Source organism: Cimex lectularius, unplaced genomic scaffold (assembly GCF_000648675.2).
Source record: "Cimex lectularius strain Harlan isolate CLEC.00 unplaced genomic scaffold, Clec_2.1 scaffold50, whole genome shotgun sequence".
In the NCBI taxonomy this organism is placed as follows: Eukaryota; Metazoa; Arthropoda; class Insecta; order Hemiptera; family Cimicidae; genus Cimex; species Cimex lectularius.
Window position 1 is genome coordinate 1,894,868 of NW_019392716.1, and position 27,051 is coordinate 1,921,918.

The window sequence follows — 27,051 nt, forward strand, 5'->3', positions numbered from 1 at the left end:
GGTATAAACATTTATAATTAAATATCCAGTAAATAACAACTAATATCCATGTATTGACTTTTTTTATACTAATATTGCAATCGTTTTATTTAGCAATGAATTTGTAAATAATTTTCAGTGTTAACAATTAAAATCAAATGGACATCAGGTAAATAATAACTATTGATATCTATGTATAGACTTTACATATTGCAAGAGACATTTTATTTACCAGTGAGCTATTAACTATTTTTCAGGTGTTATAATTAAAATTAAATGAACATACATGTCTTATCTATAGAGGGGATGTTTCACTTGCATATAGGTATATTAGTGTTAATATGATTGTTAAAAATGTGTGCGATGATGGATGGAGTTTAAAATCACATTCAATTATTTTTTTAAATTAAATGAAAATTGGGTACAGATAACATTCATTTTATACTAATATTGTTATAAATATTTCATTTGGGCACCTATGAACTTAAACAACATAAGTTAGTAATATAAGTGACATTCATTCCCTATGTGAAAACTTTTTATGCAGATATGATTACTATAAATGATATGTCTATAATAAACTTTCACATAATGACCAAATTTTTAATTACAATAAACACAAGATAAATACAAACTTTACAACTTTGATCTGAACTTTTCAATGTGCATGTTTTTGTACTATCATTTCCAATCAACATTTTCTTTACTTTAAACCCATTTTCAGATGTTAGCAACTCCAATCAAGTGTATATAAAAATTTGTTAAGTATTAATAATGTAGATATTGTTTCTCTTTTATTTTATTATTTTTTCACAATGGTATTGAAAATAAGAGGTTAAAATTCAAGATTGAGTTTTACTTAAACATCTTCGCAGTTGTTATGTTAAAGAGTGTTGGTTTGCCATGTTGAATGTATAATTGAATAGTAAAAAAAATGTACAACACTATAGAAGGTAAGTATTTGTGTAAGTAACCCATAATTTGTGCAGGTTTTAGACATTCTAGTGCACTATAACTAAGTCAAGATTTTTTTGTAATCTACACTAACCTATCCTGAAGAAAATTGATGCGCAGAGTTGAATGTAAATATATTGTTTTTTATAATAACAAAAAGGAATAATAATTCACTACCATGTGTTCAATTTTGTCAACAATTCCCTTAATTTATGCAGACTTGTACATCTATTGTGATCCAGCAAATTCAAGAATTTTTCTAACGATTAACTATAATAAAGAAAATTGGTTCACAGTGTTTTATGTAATATGTGTTTTATTAGAAAAAAATTACAATGCAGTGGGCACGATAGTTTAATAATCAATTTGTGCCAGTTTATGATATTCTAATGTACTACAGCTAATTCAAGATTGCATTTTACCTTATCATCCTCGAAGACTACGTCAAAGATCATTGCTTTATGAGTATTCAATGTAAATATGTTTTTTAATAGAATAAAAAATTACAATGCATTTTTAACATTCCTTCAAATTGTGCAGGAATGGGTAGAATTAAATATAATCCAGTTCAAGACGTATACATTTGTTTTGCCATGATATACCCAGAAATTTGGTTTTACATTATTTCACCTTATTTTTTGTAACTATTTAAATTTTCAGCACAAAGATGATCATTGAAAGGGGAAAGAATATTTTTCAGTTTTTATTTAAATTGTCATCACAAAGATGATCAATGAAAGAGGAAGAATATTTTTCAGATTTTATTTAAATTTAATCACAAAGATGATCATTAAAAAAGGAAATAATATTTTTCAGTATTCTGCTAAATGCAGATTCATTTATACAAAAATCCAATGATGTGTGTGAGATTAGGGTAAAGATCATTTTCTTACTTTTCAATGTAAATATGGTTTTTCATGGAATGAAAAAATACAATGAAATATATAAAAATTTTGTACATTCCTTGTAATTGGGCAGGTGTGGGAGAATCCAATACAATCCACTTCGTGAAGGATACATTCCCTATTATCAAGCTACACGGTTTTTTTCATTTTGCCTAACTCTATTTATACAAAAATAAAATGATGTGTGTTAATGTTTTTTTAACATTCTCAAAATTTTTGTAGGTATAGGAAATTCGACGGTATACTGTCTAATTCCAGATTGGGTTAATTTTCATCATACTTGCTGGGTAGCTTGAAAGTCTTCAGTTTGTATTGCAAATTTGAATATGTATTTTATTTAAAAATAAATGTACGACAGTGCGATCAATTGTGTTTCCCTTAATTTATGCAGGTTTTTGACATTCGTGAAGGATACATTCCCTATTATCAAGGTACACGGTTTCCTCTCAAATGTGGTTTCATTTTATTTATTTATTTATTTATTTTGAGTTATTTATATTTTCCACACAAACATGATCATTGGAAAAGGTAACAGAATTTTTTTTTTTTCATTTTGCCTACCTCTATTTATACAAAAATCAAATGATTTGTGTTATGTTTTTTTAACAATCTCAAAATATTTGTAGGTATAGGAAATTCGACGCTATACCGTCTAATTCCAGATTGGGTTAATTTTCATCATACTTGCTGGGTAGCTTGAAAGTCTTCAGTTTGCATTGAAAATTTGAATAGGTATTTTATTTAAAAATAAATGTACGACAGTGCGTTCAATTTTGTTTCCCTTAATTTATGCAGGTTTTTGACATTCTACTGTACTACAGCTAATTCGAGCTTTTTTCTCATCATCTTCATTTACAGTTATATAGAAAATTTGTTCTTAGTGTTTTATGTAAACATTTTTTTTTAGATGAAAAAAAATTACTGTTCCGAGAGAGAATAATATTATAATACTCATAATTACTGCAGGTTTTCTACATTCTACAGTAATCCAGCTAATTCAAGAATGAGTTTTACTTTATTATCTTTGGAGATTATGTTAAAGATCATTTTCTTACTTTTCAATGTAAATATGGTTTTTCATGGAATGAAAAAATACAATGAAATATATAAAAATTTGTACATTCCTTGTAATTGGGCAGGTGTGGGAGAATCCAATACAATCCAGATCGCGAAGGGTACATTCCCTATTATCAAGCTACACGGTTTCCACTCAAATCTGGTTTGATTTTATTTATTTTTATTTTTTTTAATTATTTATTTTTTCCACACAAAGATGATCATTGGAAAAGGTAACAGAATTTTTTTTAATTTTGCCTATTATTTATACAAAAATCCAATGTGTGTTAATTTTTTTTAACATTCTCAGAATTTTCGTATGTATAGGATATTCGAGGGTATACCGGCTAATTCCAGATTGTATTCATTTTCATCATATTGCTGAGTAGCTTGAACGTCTTCAGTTTCCTTTGCTAATGTGAATAGGTATTTCATTTAAAAATAAATGTAAGCCAGTGTGTTCAATTTTGTTTTCCTTAGTTTATGCAGGTTTTTGAAATTCTAGTGTACTACAGCTAATTTAGCTTTTTCTCTTATTCTTCGTTTACTATCATAAAGAAAGTTGTTTGTAATGGTGAATGTAAATATATATTGTTTTATTTTAAAAATACATTACCATGTGATCAATTTTGTTTTATATTCCCTTTATTTATGCAGGTTTTTGATATTCTAGTGTACTCCAGCTAATTCAAAATTGACTTTTATCTTATCCTTCTCAAACTATCATAAAAATCATTGGTTTGTAATCTTGCAATGCAAATTACTATTATTATATTTTTTTAATTTGAATGATCGAGCAAGTACGGATTTTCTTTAATTCTCTTAATTTGTGAAGGTTTTTTACATTCAAGGTACTCCAACAAATTCGAGTTTTTTTCTTATACTCTTTGCCCTGTGAAAATTGCCCTGCAGTGTTACATGTAAATTTGTATTTTGATTGACAAAATAAATTCAGTGTAATGTGTTGTATTTTGTTTTTAATTCCGTTAATTTCTGTAGGTTTTATTTATTTTAATGTACTCCACCTAAATCATGATTTTTACCTTATCATCTTCACAGACTGTGCTAAAGATCATTTATTTGTACTGTTGGTTATAAATAAGTTTTTTTTACTTAAATTTAAAAAAAATGTAATTTCTTAACATGTTCACTATGGTACAGAAAATTGGTTCAAAGTGTAGAATGTAAATAAAATTTTTAATTGAAAAAAAAAAAGTTAAAAAATTGGTTAGAAGTTTATTTTTTTATTATAAGTATTCAGTGTATGAACGATTGGAGATAGAGATAATGGGAGTTTTTCAATTTTTTTTGTTCTTTTGCAGGTTTAATTCTATAAAATTAGATTCGTTTGTGTATAACTGTTTGACATACTTATAAATGTTTTATGTTTGGCACATTCATGTGTATTCCATCTAATTAAAGAATGTCCTTTTTTCACCTTCTTTGTGATTGTGTTGAAGGTCTTTGGTTTGCTATGTTGAATGTAATTTTATCTTTTTAATCGAATTAATGTGCAGGTCGTACTAATTGTGTTAATTATGACTCCATTCTCAGCTACTTATGAAGTAGCTTTGGGGAGCTGTTAGCAAATAATTACTTAAGTAATTATATATTAATCCATATATGGATGTGTTTAGTAGACATAATTGATTGCAATAATTATTTCAATTAATTATACTCTTTATCTAAGGTCTTGGTTGAAATGAACAAGTTTGTGTTTTAAATTTGAACATTTAATATGATAAGTATAAAAAAATGATAAGTAAACAATTTTACCATTTCATGTCCTTTTTTCAGATGATGATCTTTTCACTGAATTGAATTTTTTCAACACAAATTTCTCATTTTTATCCATGCTGATTGCACCAATTATTATTTTTTTGAACTTTAATAGCTAATATCGTAACTAACAATTTCTCATTTTTGCAGGTCTTACCTATACCACTGTTTTGTACACACAACACTTCAGAATTTTTGAATTGATTTATGTATCCCCCTGTCTTAATTGTAACAATAAAAGGTTTCTGGTTAAATTAATAAATGTTATTCAGTTTTAAACATAATTGAATTTATTCAAAACCAAATTATATACAAAATCCATTTTATATTTACAACCTCTGAGATGTCATTTTTGAGGTTTTATTTTTTCTGTTATTGTTAAAAGTTAAGAGAAAAAAATTTGATACCTATAAGAGTATTATTTATTATTATATATATTTTACCAACATACCATTTATGATTATTCAGCTTAGACCAACATTAATACATTCATTCTTTTTAAATTACGATAAATATAATTTTATAATTTAAACATCAATAGTTTAATAAGTGTTAACACTTCTCTAATAATTATTATATGGTTAATATTAGTTATATAGTAGTAGTTTGGTATTTTTGAAGTACTGCACTCACTCAGTACAGTATGTTTTATTTAAAAATTCTTATATAGAGCATGACTGAATATAGTTGCAATTTAAGCATGTTGGTATGAGGTACTAATTCCATCAACCAATTTTATTTATATTGATCTATAGGTATAGTTGCATTTTGTAACCCAAAAGTTATTTTTAATGAAGAAATCTAAAACTAATATAATGAGTGCATCACTCCAATAAAAAGGAAGTAGATCACTTGATAAATTTTAATATAAATTTTATAAATCTGAAAAGAAAAAGAAAAAAAAAAGAAGATAAATATAATTTTTTTTTAAACTCAAACATTTGCCATCAAAGGAAGACAAAGAGTAACAATGATTTAATATTTCTTGGGTTTCTTCTCAGGAACTAGACATCAAACTCATTTTTTTAAATCTATGATGGATGTCTAGTTCCTGAAAAGAAACCCAAGAAATATAAAAAGTTAACAACCGGAAAAGAAGAGTAAAAAATATACAATGATTTAAGTTATGGCACTGTAATTATCATCTGTAAAGAAATATAAATATAATAAAACTATTTTATTTCCTCATTGGGGAAAGCAATTAACAAAAATTAAAAATGAATCTTACAATACTCAAAGAACTATAAAACTATTATAGAATTATTGATTGTGTACTCTTTTTTTCTTCTTTTACTTTTGAACATTACACCATTAAAAATGTAAAATAAAGCTTTTCATTGTTATCATCATTGAGCCGAGGATAGGATGACTTAATACTCAGGATGATAAACAGAATAGATAACAACTAAAATTAACTGACTAACATATTTACAGATATTTATCAATTCACGTCAAACATACTTTATATATCCAGAAACATTTTTTTACAAATTTCTCGTCTTTTATTTATTTTGTAAGCATGCTGAATGTGACTGATAAAAATAAATAAGTTTTTTTTAAATGTCCAATGCTCGAAAGCTGTCTTAGTTAGAAAATAAAGCAACGTAAATTAACGTTAAATAAAAACGTAAAACGTAAAATTTATAATACAATGAATTTAATGAAATTCACAATTTTAAAACAACAATAAAAATCTATTTGTTGACACTAGTGGTGACACTATAATAATATATTATGGAAATATCACAAGAAAAAAAATAATATCAAACACAGTCTAACAGTATGGTAAGTTTTAAGTATAGATTTACCTTTGGATTGGTATTATTTTTGTAACATCGACGATTATTATAGACATGTTTTAAACAAAGTCGATGGACAAGAGATAATACAGTTATAGATTGGTTTGTTTGTTCTAATTTTTTTAACCTATAAACACACAAAGCTAAACTAATAGGTGGTCGTTTCTTCTGCATTTCCTACCGATTAGACCAAGTCGCCCCAATAACATTCGAATAAACCCACCCATGAAATGTTTAAACAAAATTAGATTTTATTATATCTTGTTTATTACTCTTTTATCAATTTCTTGTTGTATGTTAAAAAAAAGAAAATACATTTTAAAAAAAGTTTTTGTTATTTATACATAATAAATCACATAAAAACTATACTAAAATAAAATTCAATACAAAAATAGATTTGACAAATGGTAATATCAATTTGCCAAGAAGCACAGCCTTCCAATAATTGTACCACTGGGCAACTATGTGGTAAGTACGATTTGGCTTTTAATTGTTTTCAAATACCCTCAAATATCCCAAGAAACGTGCTCTTCGTTCCATCAGCCCATCTTTCTTCAGCTTTTTTTTAAACGTTAATTTAATTTAAATTTGTAATCTCGCGTTTTAATATCGTTTCCATCACTTTCCTCTTCTTTGTGCATATTATTTGAAATTGACAACGTTGAGTATGGACGGTACTTGTGCAATGTGAGTTCATTTTTATTCTGTTTAACCGAAAACATTTTAAAGTTATGGCTTCATACAATTGTATGTGCTGAGTTTAAACAACTTGACAAATAAAACTTTAAAAAATTTCAAGTGCCATGGAACAGATAGATTTTACAACTTAAAAAAAAAAAAAAAAAAAAAAAAAAATCAATCTACAAAAATAATCAGTTCCCAAATAGAAGAGGTCAGTGATAGTAACAATAACCCTCCCTAGGGAGAGTGTTTAGGATGAGGCAAAAGAAACGAGCACCTGTACTAAGACGAGATAAAATACTACGAGACAGTAATTATACGTGATGAATAATATAATGACAAAGACAATGATGATAATATATACGACAAAAATGACGGACGACTACTACTTAGGTTTGCTGTTGGTGGTGCTGGTATGCTGGCTCCATTTTTCCCTCTTAGTCACAGGATGATGTCACACATAACGCAGAGTCGCCTGGCGCATTTACCGTCGTCTTCCTGATGCTTGCAAGTCCTGTGCTCGCGACTACCTTGGTCGGCTATCTCGGCCAAGCCACAATCTTCGTCCCTCCGACCTGTTTACAAAACACAGACAAGTTTATATCAATGTTTCAAAGGATAAATTCAACAAGGCCGCAGTGTTTATTTTAAAATAAAATTGTCTAACCCAATAGCCACCAATAGTTTGAAACATATCTTCGAAGTCCCGGTACTTGAAGCAGCTGCTTCAAGGTCTCTTGATCACCGTCGAGAGCTTGAAGAGCGAGCAATTTTAACGAGACCGGATGAGAGATTGACAAAGTGACTCTCATACCACTTTGTGCGGCCGTGGAGCAGACCATTGGGTAAAGAATGTTGTTTCCCATCGATCGAAATGCAATACCTTAAAGGATAATAAATTCAATATAATATATTTTTAAAAACACAATTTTTTTCAATAATTATTAATGCGAATGTGTTTACCTAAAGGTCTGCGGTCAAGGAAAAATTCCAAAGTGCCTTTCCACATGTCTAAATAAATTCCGATGATGCTCCCTTTTCCAAAGGGTGGTCCATACCACTCAAACTTGCCATTGTGTTGGAGGCGACCTGAGAAAAAGAATTCACGATGAAAAAATTCTCTTGAAATTTACAAAATGAATTAATGTGTATACCAGTATAAGAGAATCCCCAGGATTCTTTATCAGATCCTAACAGACTGCAGAACTGGTATGCGGACTTCTGCAATTCAGCTGCTTTTGTGCCGACTCCTACCATCTACGTTTGAAGACCAGTATAAGAAACATTACAAGAAATGACAATAAACAAAATTAAGGAATTTTTTTCCCCAATCTTGTCAACCTTTTATATAAGGTGACTTTTATGCCAAATAAATTTAACCTCTTAAAATACAAATCAAGAAAATAGAACTAGAAGAAACTATATCTTACCACATCTGTTCCATAAAGTGAAGTCAACATTTTAATCTCCCAATAATAGATATTGCCTTTCTGCAATGGCAAATCACCGCGGACTGCAGCAGTACCGGAACTGTAGCCAGGATGGAACCTCACCTCACGATTGTGGTGGCTCAGCAGAGTAGCCGGTGACAACCCCTGATCATCCCATGCCCATTCATGCTCTGCAAAACACAAAAGAAAATTATAACAATGAAAACATAGGATTCGTGTTATTTTTATGTTTGTTTGTTTTATAACACTTTTTTAACACTCGGAATACAGAAGATGATGACCCCATGCTATTGTTTTTCGGATGTAAAATTGTTTTCTTCACCAAACTGGAAGAGATTAAACTAAATAAATTTTATCCTCCGGCCATCTGTAATGCTTAGAGCATAATTATTAGAGAGAGAACATATAAACCTGTTCAAAAATGAACATTGATATTACCAATTTTGTAGTATTTACTTTTCCTAGCATTTTTATTTTATTATAAATTAAAATTTATAAGCAATTTTTTTTTTACTGAAGAAAAATTTAATTAAAAGATTTTTAAAAATAAAATAAAAGGTTTAATTTCACAATTTTGTTTATTGGACACAATAATTTTTTTAAGCAATTAATACCGTGTATAATGTTTTCTGTTAGCTAAAAGTAGTGCACCTAAAGTATTTCACTCCATAAATATTGCAACGCTGCACTCACGCAGGTCAACTGGCTGCGGAAAGTGATCGAAAAGCCATTGCAGCAACGCAATGGAATAATGGAGACAATGGGAGAAGGGGCAGATGCGGAAGTTTCCAGGTTTTCTAAACATTGATGAACAACTCTGCCTCTATGAGGTCTGGCATTATCACTCAGAAATCGAAAATCCCTGGGGGTTTTTTCTTGTTCTTTTTTTACAATGGATACCAGGAACTGGAGGAATTCCCTCCTGAGCACTGCAGCTGTACAGCTTATTGTAATTTATCCCTGGCTTCATTTTTGGGGGCTCACAACACAAGTGTGAATTTGAGCTCCCAGTGCGTCGATGTTCTTCCATTGAAGAAACTCATTTTTGAAGAGGGTTGAGACCAAATTCAGGGTCGCTGAGATCTGATCCCGCCCCTTCCATTGATGAGTGCCATGTCAATTTCTTTCAATTGCGGCCACCGGTCCCCTTAGGTGTCAGAAAAAAGTCCAGAGGCAATAGTGGGTATTGTTGCGACTACGGGATCTAAAAGCCAAGTATCACGCCTTAGCCACTCGGCTACCGCTGCCCCAATAAAAATCCTTGCCAATGAGATCCCTGGTTTGAAGGATGTATTCGTTGATAATTTCTTGGACATAATGGTCTGTGGTCAGCAATATGGAATTCAGTTCGTCCTCCAGTGTAAATCCAAGCCCAGATCATTACACTACCTCCTACAAACTGAACTGAAGGGTGCATTAACTGGGGCATTGTAGCATCCCCTGTTCTCTGACCCTTTGACACCTACTGTCACTATACAGACAGAAACATGACTCATCAGTAAATATAACAGCATTCCAGTTGATGTTCGCTGCACCATATTCTCCTGAGTTGCTGGAGGTGAGCTGTGGCTGCAGGCCATATCAAAGGGGTACACAATGAGTGACCAACTTCCCACAAACGATTACGAATTGTTTGTGTTGATAAAGGCCTTGCCAAAACATTTTATACTTCATTTAGGATCTGGCAGGCACTGTGGAAAGGGTTCCGTCTTGCGGCAATGACAATATTTCTGTCCTCCCTTAGCATCGTAAAGTGCTGAGATCCATGAGAACCATTACCAGGCCTCCTACTGGCACTTCCAGTATCTTGGAATCAGGCTAAAGCCCGGGAGATCACACTCTGAGAAACACCAACTGCCTCTGCGATATCTACTCGCCTGTGACCTCGATCACTCATTCTCACAATAATATTGCTAATTTCTGGTAAGATGATGTCTTTCCATGGTCAGAGAGAACACGGCCTGGATTAAAAGGGGAAAATACTATAAACGGTGTTTGTTTATAAAATGAGTAATCTTCATGTTTACTATTCCTAAGCAAATTCGTAATTAAAAATGAGGTTGTTTGTTTTTGGTTTGTATTTTCTATTTTGTTTTATGCAAGTAACAATATATCAGTTAATTTAATTAAAATTAAGAGAATAAGAATAAATTGCAAATTACCCCTATTCATTTTTGAGCTGTTTATATAATTACTACATAATTTATTAACTTGGTGCTTCCAGTACTTTCAATTGAAATAGAGAAGCTTTTCGAATTCAACTGTTTAAACATTACCGGGACGTAGTTAATCGTAAAAAAAAGGTGGCCATTTGGCACTCTTTGCGAATTTAATTGATTTCCCTGCGGTTTGCATTCATTTTCTGGAATGAACTGGATCCAGATTGTAAAAATGGCCATATTTTTATTGTAAATCTGCAAAAAACTGGCCGTACCTACGATCCAGTAACGATCGGATAAAACATATTATTTATTAAAATTTTTGTTTTTCATTTCATCACCCGAGACCGTGAAATATCGATTTATGAATGAAATACCTTTCGGCGGCCTGAATATTTTCCCACCTCAAAAAATCTCCTACAATCCGAAATGCTGGAAATCCTCGACTCACCGTTGCACTCCTCGCAGTACTTGTCGCACATATAGTCGATTATAGAAGAAAATCGGCAAACGCAGAAGTCGTCCGTGCAGATCTCTTTTTTGTCTTCTACGAACGTTATCTGCCTTTCGACAGTTGCCATTGTCTTTTCGGGTGAAATTTCGACTTTTGAAAAGTTCTCCGTCGTCAGACTCGAGCTCGATCTCCCTTTTAAAGAAGAACGAAAACTATCCTGCGAACCTCAACAACAAACTTAACTTATAACCTTATGAAGGAAAACAAATATGAGTCAGCTGTGTTGATTATTATTTATATGCAAAGGTTCCAGAACTTTCCCATCCTCCCACCAGAGAACAGCCGCCTACATTCAAAAAATCAAACTTATCATTGTACCATTCTTTAATTCCATTAACGAAAGCTACTTTAAAAAAAAAAAAATATATATATATATATATATATATATATATATATATATAATAAAAATAAAATAACTGAAAAGTTCAATTTTTATTATTAAAAAAACAAACAAAAATTGAGTGGGAAAGTATCAGGATTTATACTAGGAAAATCAGTATATATGATATTCCTTCTTTCTACTCTGCTTGTTTTTATCGATCCTGTTTTTAAAGCAAGCATATTCACCAATTTTAACACAATTCTCTTACAAAAAACAAAACTCCATTAGATTTATCATAATTAAATTTGTAAAAAGCGCGAGATCTGCGTTAAGTAGTAATAAAAAATTTAGAAAAGATATTTTTTGAGTGAAATTCCTGTCTGATCAATAAGTCGGATTCGTCGGACGACGGCGCATGTACACGGCTGTTATGCTTGCACCAAAACAGAAACCCAGTCGGCTTATGCTAGACGTTGGCGTCGCGTCCTTTTTTTTAGTGCAGTGTCGTCTTTGTCGTCGGACGGCGACGAGTTGGAAAACCGTCGCGAGCCCTGGGTCGCTCTGAGCCTCGGGAGCCGGAGGGCGTTTAATTCACGAGTGGGTATCCTCATCCGTTAATCCTCACACGCCGGCCAATTCAATAAACAAATTCATAAAACTTCATTTTTTTTAAGAGTTACAATTAAAGTTTTATTATTTTATGCAAAAAAGTTAGAGATGAAAAAATTACTGTCTCGGTCGTGTCACTAATTTTTCACTGAACCTTCTATGCATAAATAAAATTAAAAACTAATAAAATAACTAAGATAACTACTAAAGAATTTTTTTTTCAAAATTTCTTTTAAAATTTGCACCTCTCTGCCATGGAACCTCATTACATATTATTTAGATAAATACAAAAAGCTCTTTTAGTTCCAACAGATTTTCTTTATCGAGGACTTTCACTCATTTGTGAACATCATCAGCCTTCTTTAAAATAAAACAGAAAAATAAGACAAAAACGAGTTTGAAAAGAAAGCTGATGATGCTCATAAGGTGAGCGAATGGCCTCTTCCATAAATAAAAAAAATCTGCTGAAACTAAAAGAGCTTTTTGTATTTACCTAAACAGTAATTCTTTCAAATACTACAAATTCATTACATCATCAATATTTCGCTTTTATTTTCCTTTAAAAATGATAAATTAATCAAATGTAAATATCTAGTCAAACAAGTTGAAAATAGAATTTTTTTTCCATTAATATTAAAATAAAGCAATAAAGTAACTTTAAATAGAAACACTAGCAACACTCGCTGATCATAATTACTTTGAAAAATTTTGCTTTTTTTTAAATTTTATATTTTGCTAGCTAAATTTATATATAATGTTACAAATGTTAATCTTCAAATTTGTTTTCATCGAAAATAATTCTTCAAAGTTAAGACAATTATACACAAACAAAAAATTGTGAAAAGTATATCAAACTATCCATAACAGTAAACTTGAACTTTATTAACGAATGTTAAAGTTTTTATGCGTTTTTTTTTCATCAACTGAATCGCCATTTCCCCCGTGTACAGTTTGGACAAATCATTTTTTTTAAACAAGCCAATTTAGCGTATAAAAGTTCTAACGCAAAGTCCGTTTTTTTAATCTCAAAACTTTATTAATTTAATTTTTAAATAAAATAAAAAACTATTTAGTTTTCTTTTTAAACAGTCTGGATCAATAAGAGATACACGCTCAACGCAGGTCCATCAACAGCCCACGTTTGTTAGAACTGTTGACCAAATATGTTAAGTACCGGCCGTTGATGTTTCCCAATGACTGTCCGATGTTAGGGAGAGTTTTCTCGGATGAAAATCGAAAATCATAAAATTATTAAATACAAAAATGAAACGTAATAACCATAAACACTTCGGTAAATTTTAAGAAGCCATGATGATGAAAGTCTTGCTTCGACTTACTCCTTGACCATGTACTTGCTTCGCCTACCTTCGAATTTCAAAAACTTTAATCCTCAAAACTTAAATCACACGTCACCACGTTCTTGAACAACTGTACACTTCCATAAATATTATTTATAGATTCAATGAGTTTTACAATTTTATGCTTAAAATAAAAAGGTTTTGAACTTTTGAACACAGTACGGGTCAGACTAAGATGTTTCAAGTTAGGTCTTCTCATCTTTTCATATTTGTTGTCCTTCTTTATTCAATTCTGGGTTAATTGAGTTAAATTATTGTTTATTTCAATTAATTAATCTTTATGTAAGGCAATGGTTGAAATGAAAAAGTTAGTGTCACGAGCGGGATTCGAACCAACGACCCTCGGCTAAATACGCCGCTACTCTACTTGAGCTCAAGTGGTTGAGTAGCGGCGTAGGTCTACGTCGAAGGTCGTGGGTTCGAATCCCGCTTGTGACACTGACTTTCATTTCAACTAATGCCTTAAGATTAATTAATTGAAGGAGTTATTTGGTCAATCGGACCACGAAATATAATGGATTATTGTTTATGTAGCAGAGATCATATCAACCCTCGGAGTGCCGGTGTTTTTGAAAATAAAAAACCCATTTGTAAGTATGTCGGGTTCGCAAAGCTGGTGTATTCGAACCCGGGACCTTTTCCTTACAGTGATGGGCGCCGTGTCAATCCCTTAACCGTTACGTCCCTTTTTTTAAATTTTGATTTGTGTTTTTTAAGTTTTATTTTTAGTTTTAGCATAATTTTAGTATAGACTACATGAATATGGCACAGGATGCCAATAAATCCCAAGGCATTGAATCTAAATTATTGAGTTTTCCCTTCAAAATGAATGGCCTAATAAAATAATTCACTTCGTCTAATGTTGTCATATTGACGATAACTACGACGATGAAGATGATGATGACAAGGATATACAATGAATGTTGAATGTAGAAATGTTTACTAGGAAGTGGGAGTATTTGTATTCCCCAAGCAATGCAGCATTCTGGCTTATTGTATTTAGTTCCTTTCAGTTCAACTGACTCAATTCTCTTAAGCTGTATAGGTCATTGACTGGAATTGATGCAATTGTTTTCTTGATATCCTAGGCAATATCTTCATTAGGAATAGCTTCACATTCGAATAATTACCAGATAACTGTATTTGATTTTCTCTTGTATTCTTCTTTTTTATACTCTGTTATATATATGTTATATTCTGCTGACAATATTCCTCCACAAAGTTGTATACTGCTTTCATATCACACTTGCCACAGATTTTTTTTTTTATTGTAGAAATATTTGAAATAAAAATATTACGAACGAAGCTAGGTGTCAGTCTTTATTTTGTACAGTTGACATTGTGTCATATAATCATCCTTGCCATAATTTTCTTTATTAAATCATTTTAAAAGTACGATTTTTTGCAATTATATAAGTAAAAATTCGTCAAAATTACATGGGTTCACCATAACTTATGACATAAACATACATGTCTGTACACATACCTTATAATTTATCACCACATGCATTGACAATCATCTGCTTCGTGTTTTGACATCCCAGAGTCAGATGGTACGCCCAACCCCGGATGTGGCAGACTGGAGTCAGACCTCGGTTCGACGTTGGGCTCTGGGTGCTTTTAACTACTAGGTCATTTCAGCGCCAATGCGATCATTTCCTAAATCCAAAGTCATTCTCACTCACTCTTAAATACATTCTTTCCCATTTACATACCATTCACTCAATTAGGGTGGTGGTATTCGATATTCCTTCTACACCCTCTTCATATATTATACAACTAGCATAATTGAGGGTCAATGGGGTACTCAATATTCACCCTTCACATTCACACCAATTCAAACAACCAACATTCACTCTCAACACACTAGAGACACAAAGCTATCAGTATTACACACAATAAAACAACCCGAGGAAATGAAACAACTGTTTCCTCCAAAAATTAGAACAAATTGCTGTGCTCAAGCATAATTCTCATATCGGGTAGCATGCCTATGTGCTCTCTATATGGAGCTAATGAATGGCACTCTTTTATTAAGTGGGACACATCAAGCAACCTTTCTCTACATGCGGATACATATGCAGGCTTTGGCCCAAAAGTAAGCGAATGTCTGCCAACCTCGCATGGCCTACTCTTAATCAGTTGAGGATGATCCCTCTTCTACGAGTTGATCTTCTGAGGGCACTTGGGGGTTATCATCAGTGCCCTTGTTACATGAGAGCTTCTTGGTCAATGCGGCCCACTGAAGCTTCCAATTTATTTTAATCGTGGCTTTTATTGCATTTTTAGTGACAGAGGGTGAGATCGCGGCGGTAAAGTTCAGAGGTTTTGTCACCCTCTAGACCTATTTGTCTAGGTACTTAGATAACAACAACAATAAATACCCAATGTGACAATTATACAATATATTGTTGTTTAGTTCTGTCTGATAATTCTGGCCTACCCTACACTCGCTACTTTCAGAGAAGAAATAAATAAATAATTAATATATGCAATACATCAACCTTCAATTTATGATACATAGGGGATAGGGGTAAGAGAGGTGGTCACAAGGCCTACTGCATCTCAACCTAAATAGATCTATTGTGCTCCTCTGTTAATTATAACTCACTGGCCAGCCTCAGGTTATTAACCAGCCTCCACAGCTTTGCCAGCAGTTCCTTGGTGTAGGATCTTGCTTGTGGTTTTTCTTGTCCTAGTTGCAAGAACCTGCACCTACGTAGACCTTTGCAGAAACATAAAATTCATTATGCGGTCTCCTCCTCTTCCTGGCAGTATCTGCACAATGTTTCTTCTGTCTGTACTCATATCCAATGCATGTGCTTTCTTAAGTGGCAGTGCCCCGCCAGGAGTCCAACAATCTTCCGGGAATGTATTCCTAGCCTTTTTATTTCTCTGGCACATTGTTCTATCGCTTTGATTTCAGACTGGAAAACTGTAGCATACTTGCCTAGGTTTACCGTCAGTTTGGTCTTCTATTATGCATACTTTTTCAAAATAAAAAAATTCCATCACAGGCTGATTAAAGTCTTGGTAGCTCAAGTGTTTGAATATCAGATATTTATTCAAAGGTTATGGCTGCAAATCTTGCCTGTATAATAAATTGAACTTATATTTAAAAAAAAATACATAAACATTTTATTTGTTAATGGATAAATTTAAAAACCTACATAAAATGCCTAATGAGTATAAAAGAAATGAATGTTTATTTATTTTTTTTAATCTGCATATAGTGTTGTTATAACTGCAAAATAAAAACTAAAAATTAGACGAACAAATCAGTCATTTGAATATAATGTAATTAATATCATCTCTTTATGGAAAATAAAAGCTAAGTCCAGACAATCAAAACAAATGTAAAGAGAAGATTTTATAATACTGATATTTCATAAATATTTTTATCACTTTTATTTTTTTTCATTGATACATGGAAAAAAATTGTTATAAAATGCTATTCCTCTTGCTTTTATGGTTTGTTTTTTCAGTGTCTTTTATTTGATTCACAGATTCAGACAAATAAATAGCAAACAGTTTTAAAAAAAAGCAGTTCACTATTTATTTCTCTGAAAAAATCAATTAAATTTTATTTATAACAAGATAATTAACCCAAAGTATACTGATGAATGATAAAATTTTAATTTTGTCTTGCAGATTTATATTTTCCAACTTCTGCCCTTATGTTCCTAGAAAATGTGTTAGAAAGTCACTATTAAAATGTACCATTTTCACGTTTTTTGTTAAGCTTTCTTCTAAAAATGATGTAATTTATATAATTACTTTATTAAATGAAAACTGATTCATTTCTTTCGAGTTCATTAAGAGGTCACATCCTTGGGAAAACTTCAATTAAAAATTGTCTAATTTGATTTTCTTTTCAGAGTGTTAGTTTATAAAAAGCAAAATTTGGATCGCAACCTGGAGTGGTCTCCGTGGGACCACATATCACCATTACAAACAACCGACCACAATACTTTACTGTAACTTCTTTTTTTATTTTCCCTATAGACTGTAATATAATAAACAGTTTATTCACGGTTTCAGGTGGAAGCGGTAGACGGTGGGGGGGAGCAGGTAAGGCTACTGGAGGGTCTGGAACTGCCGGGGTCCAGACCTTTCAGACGGTCGAGCTCGTCATCCCCGAAAGCCCCACACCGCAGGCGTACAAGTAAGCTGTCATTCTACATGAAAATACTTTTTAACGCTAATTAAATTTTTTTTATGTATAGCTTCAATCATGAGCGTATAAGATCTCCAACCAGACTTGAGGTCGACTGTTCTGTTTATCTTGAGACACCTGATGAAACGCCAACCCAACAGCCACAGAACAATACAGAGTACACAAGTCCTCGGAAGTACAGAAGTCCTTTACTTAAATACCTTATGTTAGTTCTATTCACAGACACAGTGATTTTCTTAATAAAAACAAAGGTAAAGTAAAAAAAAAAAATGTATGTTTAAAGAATAAGAAAGCAATATATTTTGATATTGTTTCAAATTGATTTATTTCAATATTAAAATGAGTTCAATATTCAAAAAAATGATTATAAAGAGTTTTGACAGATCCAGAAAGATGGCGTTGAGAAAATTATGCTTTTTCTTGTGCTCTGCAACGTTGGCATGGCTTTCCTCTATGTAGTCACGCCGATTGTCTACCTCTTGTCGACATGGACTTGGACAGCGTTGACAAAGCGTCGGGACCAGCCTGCATTGACTCCAATCGGCCGGTTGGAAAGCAGGGCGGCCGAACCGGAGCCGGCGACTCCCAGTGTACAGACACCTGAAGCCCCACCGCCTCCGTACCACATAGCGGTCAATTCGACTCCGCCTCCATCCTATTTCAGTATATTTCCCAAATAGCCAAACGCATTCTTTCTCACCCAGCACACAACTGCGACTTTTTTCCCCTCAACAATTTTTACATTTTATAATTTTTTTATGAACTGTATAATTTTATCATTCTTATTTATAATTTACTGTTAATGTAGTTACATTATATTTATCAACTTAATCAAAAGTTTTGAAATGGTGATCGAGTCGAAATTTATTCAATTTTGACAAATTCTCCATTTTGTCATTTAGTGAGAAAATGAATACCAAATAAATTCTTCCATTTTTTTGTACTTCAAGCATTGACTAGGTGTGGCTTTTGTAAAAGGCACATACCGTATGTTTATTCTTTATATTAAGCTCACAAACTATTCTATAGAAAATAATTAGTCTTTCCACTTAAAATTTTATTATTCAATAAGTGAAAAATAAAGCAATAAGACTGATGAATTGCGATTCCTGTAGATACTTTAAAACAAGACTTTCATTTGTCAAAAAACTGAAATAAAACGTCGATTCTTTGTAAAAATGTGTTCCTCGTTAATAATTAACTATTTGATTTGCGATTAGCCTATTTCCTCACTCCTGGCGCAATAGTTGTATTCCTTAACAAAACATTTTTTTAGTGTGACCCATGAATAAACAGTTTTAATATCAACCATGGTATTTTTTATTTAAGTTACAAACCCAACGTATTTTACATCCTACAGATTAAAAAATGCAGTTAATGTATATCCCAATATATCATATCTTCAAGGGACAAAGGCTGTCTGATATATTCACTATATCACAGGTAAAAATTGAAAAATACGTTATATTGAAAGTTTTAATTTTTTTAAAGTATTGTGCATATGTATGTAAAGTTTTTATTTTTATGTAGTTTTCATTCACTAAAAAATTACATACATGATTGATCAATTTCTTGGCCTATTTAAGAGTGATAGTCGGAACTTCTTCTTCAGGTTCTTTGTCTTCTTCCAGTCTTTGCCATCTTCACCATCCTCGTTGTCTGTTTTCCATTAAAATTTCAATCGTTGAGCAATCCAATAAAATCGTCAAAATTAAATAAGTCCTGAAAAGTGATGAGGTTTTCATTTGTGACAAGAGACGCCAACCGACGGGGGCTTGGATTTCATTTTCCAGTTCCATGGCCAATGTATACTCCTTTAGGAAGCCACAAGTTCTGAAGCCATTATTAAAAATGTTTCTCTATTCATACATTTAATCAGGATTTCATTGCTAAAATACAAATTATAAGACATTTTGTTGACTTTGAAGGCAGAAAAAAATATGTTACACCGAGGGGGCTGAAACGTTTTATAAGAGTTAACGGGTGTTATTTTTTCAAGAGACCAGCACTTTCTTACGAAATTTTACTTTATAAAAATTATACATCCCCCCCCCATATGAATGGTATTGTAGGGCATAATCTTTTGTTTAAATTTAATTTATTTGATTTTATAAATTTTGCACTGTTCAGTAATTATGATTTTGCTTATAAAGGTTGAAAAAGAACAAACATTCAAGTATAAAAAAAAATTAAAAATATTAAAAAAACCAGTTGAACAATTTAATTTATTCAAAACAAGTAGTTAACAAATATACTGTGACTGAAAAGACTTTCAAAGCCTTACTGGATATTTACAAAACTTCTAAAATAGAGAAAATAAACCTGAAAATTGCAAGATGGCTCATCATTTATTTACAAATCTAACCCGCAATTATAACTACATTAGTTTTATTTTCAGGTCTTATTCATAAACGTCATTTCTGTCGCCTACATATGTGACGATATCAGCAGGCCTCAATAGTCTCTCAGCATCTGCGTCAGGGATCTCAAAGCCTAAAACATTTTGAATTATTAATTTTAAAAAAAGAAAAAAGAAAATAAAAGAAAATATATGTATTTACCAAATTCATCTTCCATGGCCATGATAACTTCAACATGATCTAAAGAATCTAACCCTAGATCATTCATGAAATGTGACTCCAATGTAAGCTGAAACCAAACAAAATCAATGTTTTAGATAAAAAATAAAAATAAAATAAAATAACCAGTTCAGCAGCTCAACATACAGGGTGAGTTCAACTTCTGTCCCCCCCCCCCATTAAATAATAAATGGGAAAAATCCTGACTTATGTAAACTTTTTTTTTTTTTTACAAGGTATTCATCAATATACATTTATTTTATTTTTTTATTTTTTTGAGGCTGAATTCAACAGTTTTTAATTTGGAGCAAACCTTTCTTAAGTTATTCAAAAGTATTCGCCTAATTCCAGAGGTAAGTAAATCCTAATTTCCACTTCATTCAAACACTAAAAAACTACAACCAGAGAATTGACTAGCTTGGTGTCCTAGATGGCAACCAACCAACCAAAATTAGGTGGAACATCCTTGGGCAGTTAAAAATAATTTGATGTATCCAAGTCAATAAATTAGAGGCATCAGGAAAAAGCTGATGAATTTTAAGCTGAAAACTGATATGGGAGTCGAACTTCTAGGGTGCATATTTTAAAGCACAAACCTATTCTTTAGACAACTTCTTTAAAGTAAAAATGTACCCAGGTGCCTCCACTCCTTTAAAGGAAAAAAAAAACACAAGATGTAGATGAAAATAGGGCAATCCTAATGAGACATACATATTCTGACCGAATGGTTTTCCAGAAAAAGGAACGCGTTGCAATTTTGCAAAAGTCTGAGAGATAAGCCAATTTTTAACAGAAGGGGGAGAAAAGATTGGTTCGTTGATGATGAGGACGGGAAAGAAAAGGTGTGGGAGGCTGTTACTACTGAATACTGCTACAATTGGATACAACCTCATCTGATAAGGCGAGTGTCCAGCTAGGGTCCTTAAAACATTACAAGATAATCATCACTTGGCCTGGGGAGCATACAAGCCCAATGAAGATAACTCGTCACTGGACCCAGGGAGCATTCCAGCCAAAATGAGATATCTTGTCACTAGTCCAGTAAAAGTTTTATTTATTTTTTTTTTTTTTAATCTATAGAATATATCTCGTATGCGATCGACCAGCCTACACACAAATTAGTGTTTTGCGAATTAGGGATGTGGTCATCTGTAGATGTGGTACAACCAAGAAATGTAGTAGCTGATCTCTACAATAATCATCAATTATGTGCTTATACTTCTACAAATTTTGGAAATATAAAATACAGTCCACTTTCATTATCCACGGGCTAACGTTTCACCGTGGATATTAAGAAAAATCTCAAATTTCAGCCTTCTAATCATTATCTTCTATCTACACATCAAGCAGACACTTCATTTATTGCATGTGCCTATCATCAATGCTATGTATGAATTTATGTACAGATATTTTACGTTTTTTCACTAAAAAGTTTATTCCACTCAGCAAAACAATACTGTACATAAATACATTAACAGGTATATGTACATATATACTTATTTACGACAAAATTATTAGGAGCCTAAAACAGATAAAATTAAATTCCACAGCTAGAAGTAGATAGTGATGAATGAAGACCGGATTCCCATGCAATTACTTTTTTTATGAAACCAAGACAAATTCAAATCATAGAAAGGTTATCCATTCGACACTATACTTATTTTGCACCAAGTTTCACATTTTGGAGATATTTCATGAAACTGAATGTTTTTACAGTTCACTGCACAAAATTGAACTTTTTCCTATTTATTATTGCTTTATGCTTAAAAAACGTGAAAATACACTGTTTTTATGGGCTTATAGTATTTAGTAAACAAATTGAGGGTAAAATCTTTTTTATGATGCACTTCATCCAAGTTTTCAACTTCTAATGCCTAAAACTTTCCAAGAAATTTTTTTATGTCCGACATCCGCCAATCTGCTCTGTTCCATCATTTGCATAGTTCTCGCTTTTCATTTCTCAATCTTGCTTCAGCTTGGAAGCAAAGCAGAACCACTTAATAATAAATCCTGTTAAGTTCGTACTATCAAATGTTTAAAGTAATAGCTACAGGACTACTCGGAACCGAAAACTGTAGGTGGGTCATCGATGACTGAATCATTGTTTTCAATTTTATTTTGTATTACAGAACATTTTGAAAACAAATAAAAATTAATCTTAGTAAGGAAAATGAGAATTTTTTAAAATTTATATTACAATTATGAAAGAAAACATGATTTATAAATAATCTTTATTTTTATCCCTACAAAACTAATTAAAGGCACTTGCAGCATATAGTACATTCTTTGTAGGGATTAAAAAAAATCTGGTTATGACCAGAAACCAGATCCCAAACACATTAATTGTCATGGTCAAATTCATCTTCATCGATAAAAATAATGATAGTTTGTACAATCATGTTTCTTGTTAATTGTTAATTTGTGTTACATTTCACAATGTTGATGTTTTTAAACTAGTTGTGTACTATAAATAAACAATCAATCATAAATAAGTTTACGACAATAATTAATTTTACTATATAAATAAAATTTTTACTAAGTTAAAAGAAAGTTTTATCTTTATTACACTTTTTTTCCCCATGGATTTGAGGTTTTTGCATGAAAATCCAGTCTTTAGTGATGAATAAGCGAAGTTCGCTCTTTCAGCATTCTCAAATAACATTGTTATAGGAGGCTGCTTTGTCTGGTTTTACAACTACTGGAAATTTTGTTGGAGTTCTCAATTGCTTGAGTTAGTAGTTGTACTGGTGTAGATGTATTAGTCAGGGTGTGTATTATACTGTGCCATTTAAGAGCTGTTACATTCCTTTTTTCTATGCTTACAGGACACCGGTGAGATCTAGTTCATACAAGAACTTAATTGTCAGGCCCGGTTTCAGGGTTCTATGATTACGTTGTGTTTCCCAAAACACTCTCCTGCAAACAAATGCAGTGCCACAGTTTGTTAGTAGGGGGTGTGCTGGTGTTTCTACTTCTTCTTTGTAGAATCTGCACTTCCCATGTTGGGTTATACAATGTTCTTCACATGTCCATTTAGCCCTGTTAAGAATCCTGTTAGGATTTGTAGTTTTTTCCTGCTTCCTTTAACACTTTATTTTTATCCTTCTGTCGATGTGCTCATTGACATGTGGATTCCTATGCCACAGAAGGGCTCGAGTCCTATCAGCAGTATAGCATCCCTTTTCCTTGCAAGGGAGTAAGCTCTCTCGTCGTCCTCTACTCCACATGTCCTGGTACCCAGCAGAGGGTCACTTTGTTTAGTTTAATTTTGCAATTCAGCACCATCTTTGAACTAATTGTTTGATGGCTGCTTGGCTCTCTGACCTGATAGCTATTCTTGTTTTTGTACCCTTTATTCAACTTGAATTGGGTACATCTCTCAATTGTGTGGACCTCAACTTGGAAGATCCTTGTGTATTTTCCAATGGGCTCTGAATATTTGGTTCCATGATGACCAAATACTCCTGCACCGTAACTTCTTGTGTTCTAGATCTGTACCAGTAGATGGTGCCAATCTGAAAGGTCTTTTTTGACGTAAGTTATTTGGAAATTTTGATTAAACTCAAATGTCCTGTTCATGCCACCTCTTGGAGCCATGAGTATCGTATGTTCTTTAATCAAAAAGTTACTTTCTCTCCATTTTAATTTTATTTGATAATACAAATTCTCTGTAATGTCCTTATTATCATGTGGTGGAGGGGATGTCATGTTGATGTTTAGTTCCACTTTTGTCTTTAAACTTTTGAGTAATTGAAAGATTCATCGAAAAGTTTTTATTGTCCATTTTTGTTCTATTTTACCCCCTTTCATACAATCGTCATGCTCATTCCTAATTTCATTCACTCAACTGTGTGGGGACGGGAGCTCGGTTATTCGCCAAGCAACAATATTCAGTGCTCGCCTTGCTCATCTAATTGTCGGCTTCTCTGTCTGCTTCGAAGTGCACAAATATTCATTAAGTAGCTGAACTCAAAGCAACCACACATTTGGGAATCAATTGTACTGTATGAATATCATCTGAAATCATCAATTCATAGTAACTATAAATTTCTATTTACTGCTATTTATTTTTCAATATAGATGTATTAATGAAAGAATAACATATTTTTGTATCTATTGGTTAGGAATGAATTGCCCAGCATAACAGTCTTGGAGTTCCTCAATCTGTACCAAGCTGAAACAATAATTTGGTATGCTTCTCTTCTGAATCACAAAATCGGAACGAGGTTTTTAATGGTTGGAAATGGATCGAAAGTAAGATAAGGCAACAGTACTCTGTGACTGAGTTTGTAGCCATTAGATAAAACAGTAACTGTTGCCCATAACAATAGGAAGTAAGTTGAAGACTGGTATTTCGCAAACACGTATTCATGATTTCCGCACAAACTGAATGGTTGTACAAACGCCTGTGTGTATACACAATCACTCTGGCGAATGCATCTTGAGGCTCCCATGGAACTGGCTACAAAGTGAAATCTCACAGTTATCTACACACTACATCTCGTTCGGTTTTCTTTTTTCTATGAAGTTTTGAAAAATAGTCTTTAAAAATAAATATTTAAGTTGATTTATATTTAGATGGGATCCCGGGTAGCCGAATAAGCGTGTCAGACTCTCGGCTCAGATCCTGCAGTTGTAGGTTCGATTCCCGTTTCGCTTCCCCCCCCCCAACAACAAAAAAAAAAATCAATCCTCTCTGATCAATAAAAGTAAAGTAATTCCTGTTCAGAGTCAAGGAAGGTTTAAACTACTTTTCATTTTTCATACTATAATTTAAAAGGCACAGAGCTGGGATTTGAACGAGTCCCCTTCTTCCTCCAGATAATATTCAAAACAAAATCTTTATTAAACTAGTTACTACCATGTATCACCGACAGTCATACGCATACTTTGTACCCGTAAAGCTGTAGAAATCATTTAATTATAGGGTGATGTACTTTCAAGTAGTTGTAAAGTTAAAAGAGGCCCTGGAGGAAGGTGAGTTCGTTTTAAAAAAGGTTGTGTTACTGTACAGCACCGTACAATCTGTAAATACTTAAGATTTTTCCCCCCATTTTTATTGGTGGTTAAGTATCAATATGTAAAGCTCTAGGTGTCAGGAAGTTGAGAATTAGCTAAAATTATATTATTTATTAATCTTATTGAACTGGCACTGGCCCATTCCCCATGGAGTTCCCATGGATGAAGAGATTCTTCTGGTGTCTCTGTTGTACTATCGTTAGAAGAAGAGAATGGAGAAAAAACACAGAAGAATGTGGGTTCATCCAATTGTCGAGAAGAGAAGCGAAAGAGGGCATTTTAAGAATTTTTTTTCAGAGATGAGGAAACACCCTGAAGAATGTTTTAACTTTACCAGGATGTAAATGGGCGGTTTTGACGAGTTACATAATAAAATAAAATGCCGCATTACAAATTTTTTTCTCCATGTCTATTTTTTGCATCTTAAAAGTAAATTAGAAGACTGACAAACAAACAACCCTTCAAGGAAGTGGGGTATGAACAGCTCAAATAAACGCCACGTGTGTCAGGGCTGATGCAATACTTGGGTACCACTCACCGCCTGGCGTTTTCAAAACCGAAGCGTTGGGTCGTCTCCGCCACCGACAGACTCGGTTTGAAAACCGACAGGTGGTACGACCGCTAGGTCTGTCAGGTTATATGCAACAACAATGAACGACGCACCGCCTCGATTTTTCTCACGATAAACGCTTCAGTCAAAACTGCTCCGTGTGTCATCGCCCTAAGACGAAGCTAGCTTGCCAGATGGTTTTGGCAAAACACTATCAATCAGCAGACCGATTCAAGGCACCATACACAACAAATTATCTTAAAAAGAGAAGAATACCTTGTTAGGATCAATCTTATCGTACAGTTTGAGAACAAGTAGCACTCTATCCCTGATGAGTTCTAACGACATCGGCTCCTGGCTGCTATAGGAGCGAATCGCACCGACTAAAATGTTCTGAAATAAAAGATGGATATAATTACAACTAGGGTTTACCTTTTCAGCTGTGATTTTGTCATAGGCTTTGACAACGTTCATAACGCGCGCTTCGATTTCGGCGAGCTTCGCCTTGTCTACTTTAGTATTTGAAGAAAAACTTTTACTATCCAAAAACTGCACAGAAAATGTTTGAAAAAAAAAGTTCATATTACAAAAGTATTTCGGGTAATTGTAATAAATTGTTTTAAATTTGACAAAATCTAATTCTTTTAAGTGTAAATATGGTAAAAATAATGTAAATCATTATTTTAATACACACCTTCTTCTGTGGTAAAGGGTTTTGACGAATCTGCCTATGGAATTGGTTATGCTGCAAACCGACTACGGCCGTTTTAATTAAATTGCCTTTCAATAAAGACGAACATCGAACGAGAGACCGGCTTAAACCCTGCACGATCGCGGCCATCTCTTAATTAATTATTTAATTCCTTATTTAAGAGAATTTCACGATACGAGCTCCTTTCCTTCCAGGATTATGGGTTATAACCAGGCGAAGAGAAGGCAGACAAACTGACAAGCCTCCTTGATAAAAAAAAAGTTTTTTAGCTTTCCACCTCACTCATATTCCTTCTTTAATTAACGATTAAAAGTTTAGATTAATCCATTTTAAACCTGGAAGTAATTTATAAGTAATCATCGCGAATAAGGTGGCCCGAGTGGTGTTTTTGGATAGTTTCAAAATTCATTCAGACATCCATGTTTCGCATTTATTTACTACAAGAGAC

At 32.6% G+C, this 27,051-nt stretch overlaps 3 protein-coding genes and 1 long non-coding RNA gene across 8 annotated transcripts; 2 read left to right on the forward strand and 2 right to left on the reverse strand.

Moving 5' to 3' along the window:
* Positions 1-1,246: 1,246 nt before the first annotated feature.
* On the forward strand, positions 1,247-4,919 carry LOC106664386. Of its 4 annotated transcripts, none has more exons than XR_002910210.1 (8): positions 1,247-1,834; positions 1,912-2,166; positions 2,230-2,366; positions 2,465-2,570; positions 2,634-2,727; positions 2,805-2,901; positions 2,978-3,320; positions 3,384-4,919. It is a non-coding gene; the product is annotated as an uncharacterized LOC106664386 (long non-coding RNA). The 4 variants fall into 4 exon arrangements; XR_002910211.1 differs by having other exon boundaries at positions 1,251-1,834; positions 2,978-3,057; positions 4,824-4,917; XR_002910209.1 differs by having other exon boundaries at positions 1,252-1,834; positions 2,978-4,919.
* A 2,175-nt stretch (positions 4,920-7,094) lies between these two features.
* Positions 7,095-11,516, reverse strand: LOC106664378 (SPRY domain-containing SOCS box protein 3). Its single transcript, XM_014390056.2, has 6 exons — positions 11,215-11,516; positions 8,584-8,774; positions 8,308-8,410; positions 8,117-8,242; positions 7,821-8,036; positions 7,095-7,728 (listed from the first exon to the last, which is right to left on the reverse strand). Exons 1-6 carry the CDS (start codon positions 11,342-11,344, stop codon positions 7,595-7,597), a joined length of 900 nt encoding a protein of 299 aa, XP_014245542.1. The 5' UTR covers positions 11,345-11,516; the 3' UTR covers positions 7,095-7,594.
* Positions 11,517-15,553: 4,037 nt separating this feature from the next.
* On the forward strand, positions 15,554-19,051 carry LOC106664168. Its single transcript, XM_014389623.1, has 5 exons — positions 15,554-15,664; positions 17,453-17,543; positions 17,608-17,731; positions 17,793-17,994; positions 18,127-19,051. The coding sequence occupies exons 1-5, from the start codon at positions 15,554-15,556 to the stop codon at positions 18,421-18,423; spliced, it is 825 nt and encodes a 274-aa protein (XP_014245109.1). The 3' UTR covers positions 18,424-19,051.
* An 888-nt stretch (positions 19,052-19,939) lies between these two features.
* Positions 19,940-26,912, reverse strand: LOC106664360 (acyl carrier protein, mitochondrial). 2 transcript variants are annotated; one of them, XM_014390036.2, is made up of 4 exons: positions 26,586-26,912; positions 26,324-26,440; positions 20,305-20,392; positions 19,940-20,236 (listed from the first exon to the last, which is right to left on the reverse strand). In XM_014390036.2, exons 1-4 carry the CDS (start codon positions 26,730-26,732, stop codon positions 20,145-20,147), a joined length of 444 nt encoding a protein of 147 aa, XP_014245522.1. In that variant the 5' UTR covers positions 26,733-26,912; the 3' UTR covers positions 19,940-20,144. The 2 variants fall into 2 exon arrangements, with proteins under 2 accessions (XP_014245522.1, XP_014245521.1); XM_014390035.2 differs by lacking the exon at positions 26,324-26,440 and adding an exon at positions 26,168-26,284 and having other exon boundaries at positions 26,586-26,844.
* Between the last annotated feature and the right edge of the window lie 139 nt (positions 26,913-27,051).

What these genes read in the sequence shown, in the direction of transcription:
- LOC106664378 (XM_014390056.2), bottom strand. Translation starts at nt 11,344, where the DNA reads ATGGCAACTGTCGAAAGGCAGATAACGTTCGTAGAAGACAAAAAAGAG. An exon ending in CACTTTATGGAACAGATGTG is followed by an intron (nt 8,411 to 8,583) that starts GTAAGATATAGT and finishes CTTCAAACGTAG; the next exon opens with ATGGTAGGAGTCGGCACAAA. An exon ending in CCTTGACCGCAGACCTTTAG is followed by an intron (nt 8,037 to 8,116) that starts GTAAACACATTC and finishes TTATCCTTTAAG; the next exon opens with GTATTGCATTTCGATCGATG.
- LOC106664168 (XM_014389623.1), top strand. Translation starts at nt 15,554, where the DNA reads ATGCCTATGTGCTCTCTATATGGAGCTAATGAATGGCACTCTTTTATT. An exon ending in ATGCAGGCTTTGGCCCAAAA is followed by an intron (nt 15,665 to 17,452) that starts GTAAGCGAATGT and finishes TCAGAGTGTTAG; the next exon opens with TTTATAAAAAGCAAAATTTG. An exon ending in TTTTCTTAATAAAAACAAAG is followed by an intron (nt 17,995 to 18,126) that starts GTAAAGTAAAAA and finishes GAGTTTTGACAG; the next exon opens with ATCCAGAAAGATGGCGTTGA.
- LOC106664360 (XM_014390036.2), bottom strand. Translation starts at nt 26,732, where the DNA reads ATGGCCGCGATCGTGCAGGGTTTAAGCCGGTCTCTCGTTCGATGTTCG. An exon ending in ACCCTTTACCACAGAAGAAG is followed by an intron (nt 26,441 to 26,585) that starts GTGTGTATTAAA and finishes TTTTCTGTGCAG; the next exon opens with TTTTTGGATAGTAAAAGTTT. An exon ending in ACAAAATCACAGCTGAAAAG is followed by an intron (nt 20,393 to 26,323) that starts GTAAACCCTAGT and finishes GTTTGGTTTCAG; the next exon opens with CTTACATTGGAGTCACATTT.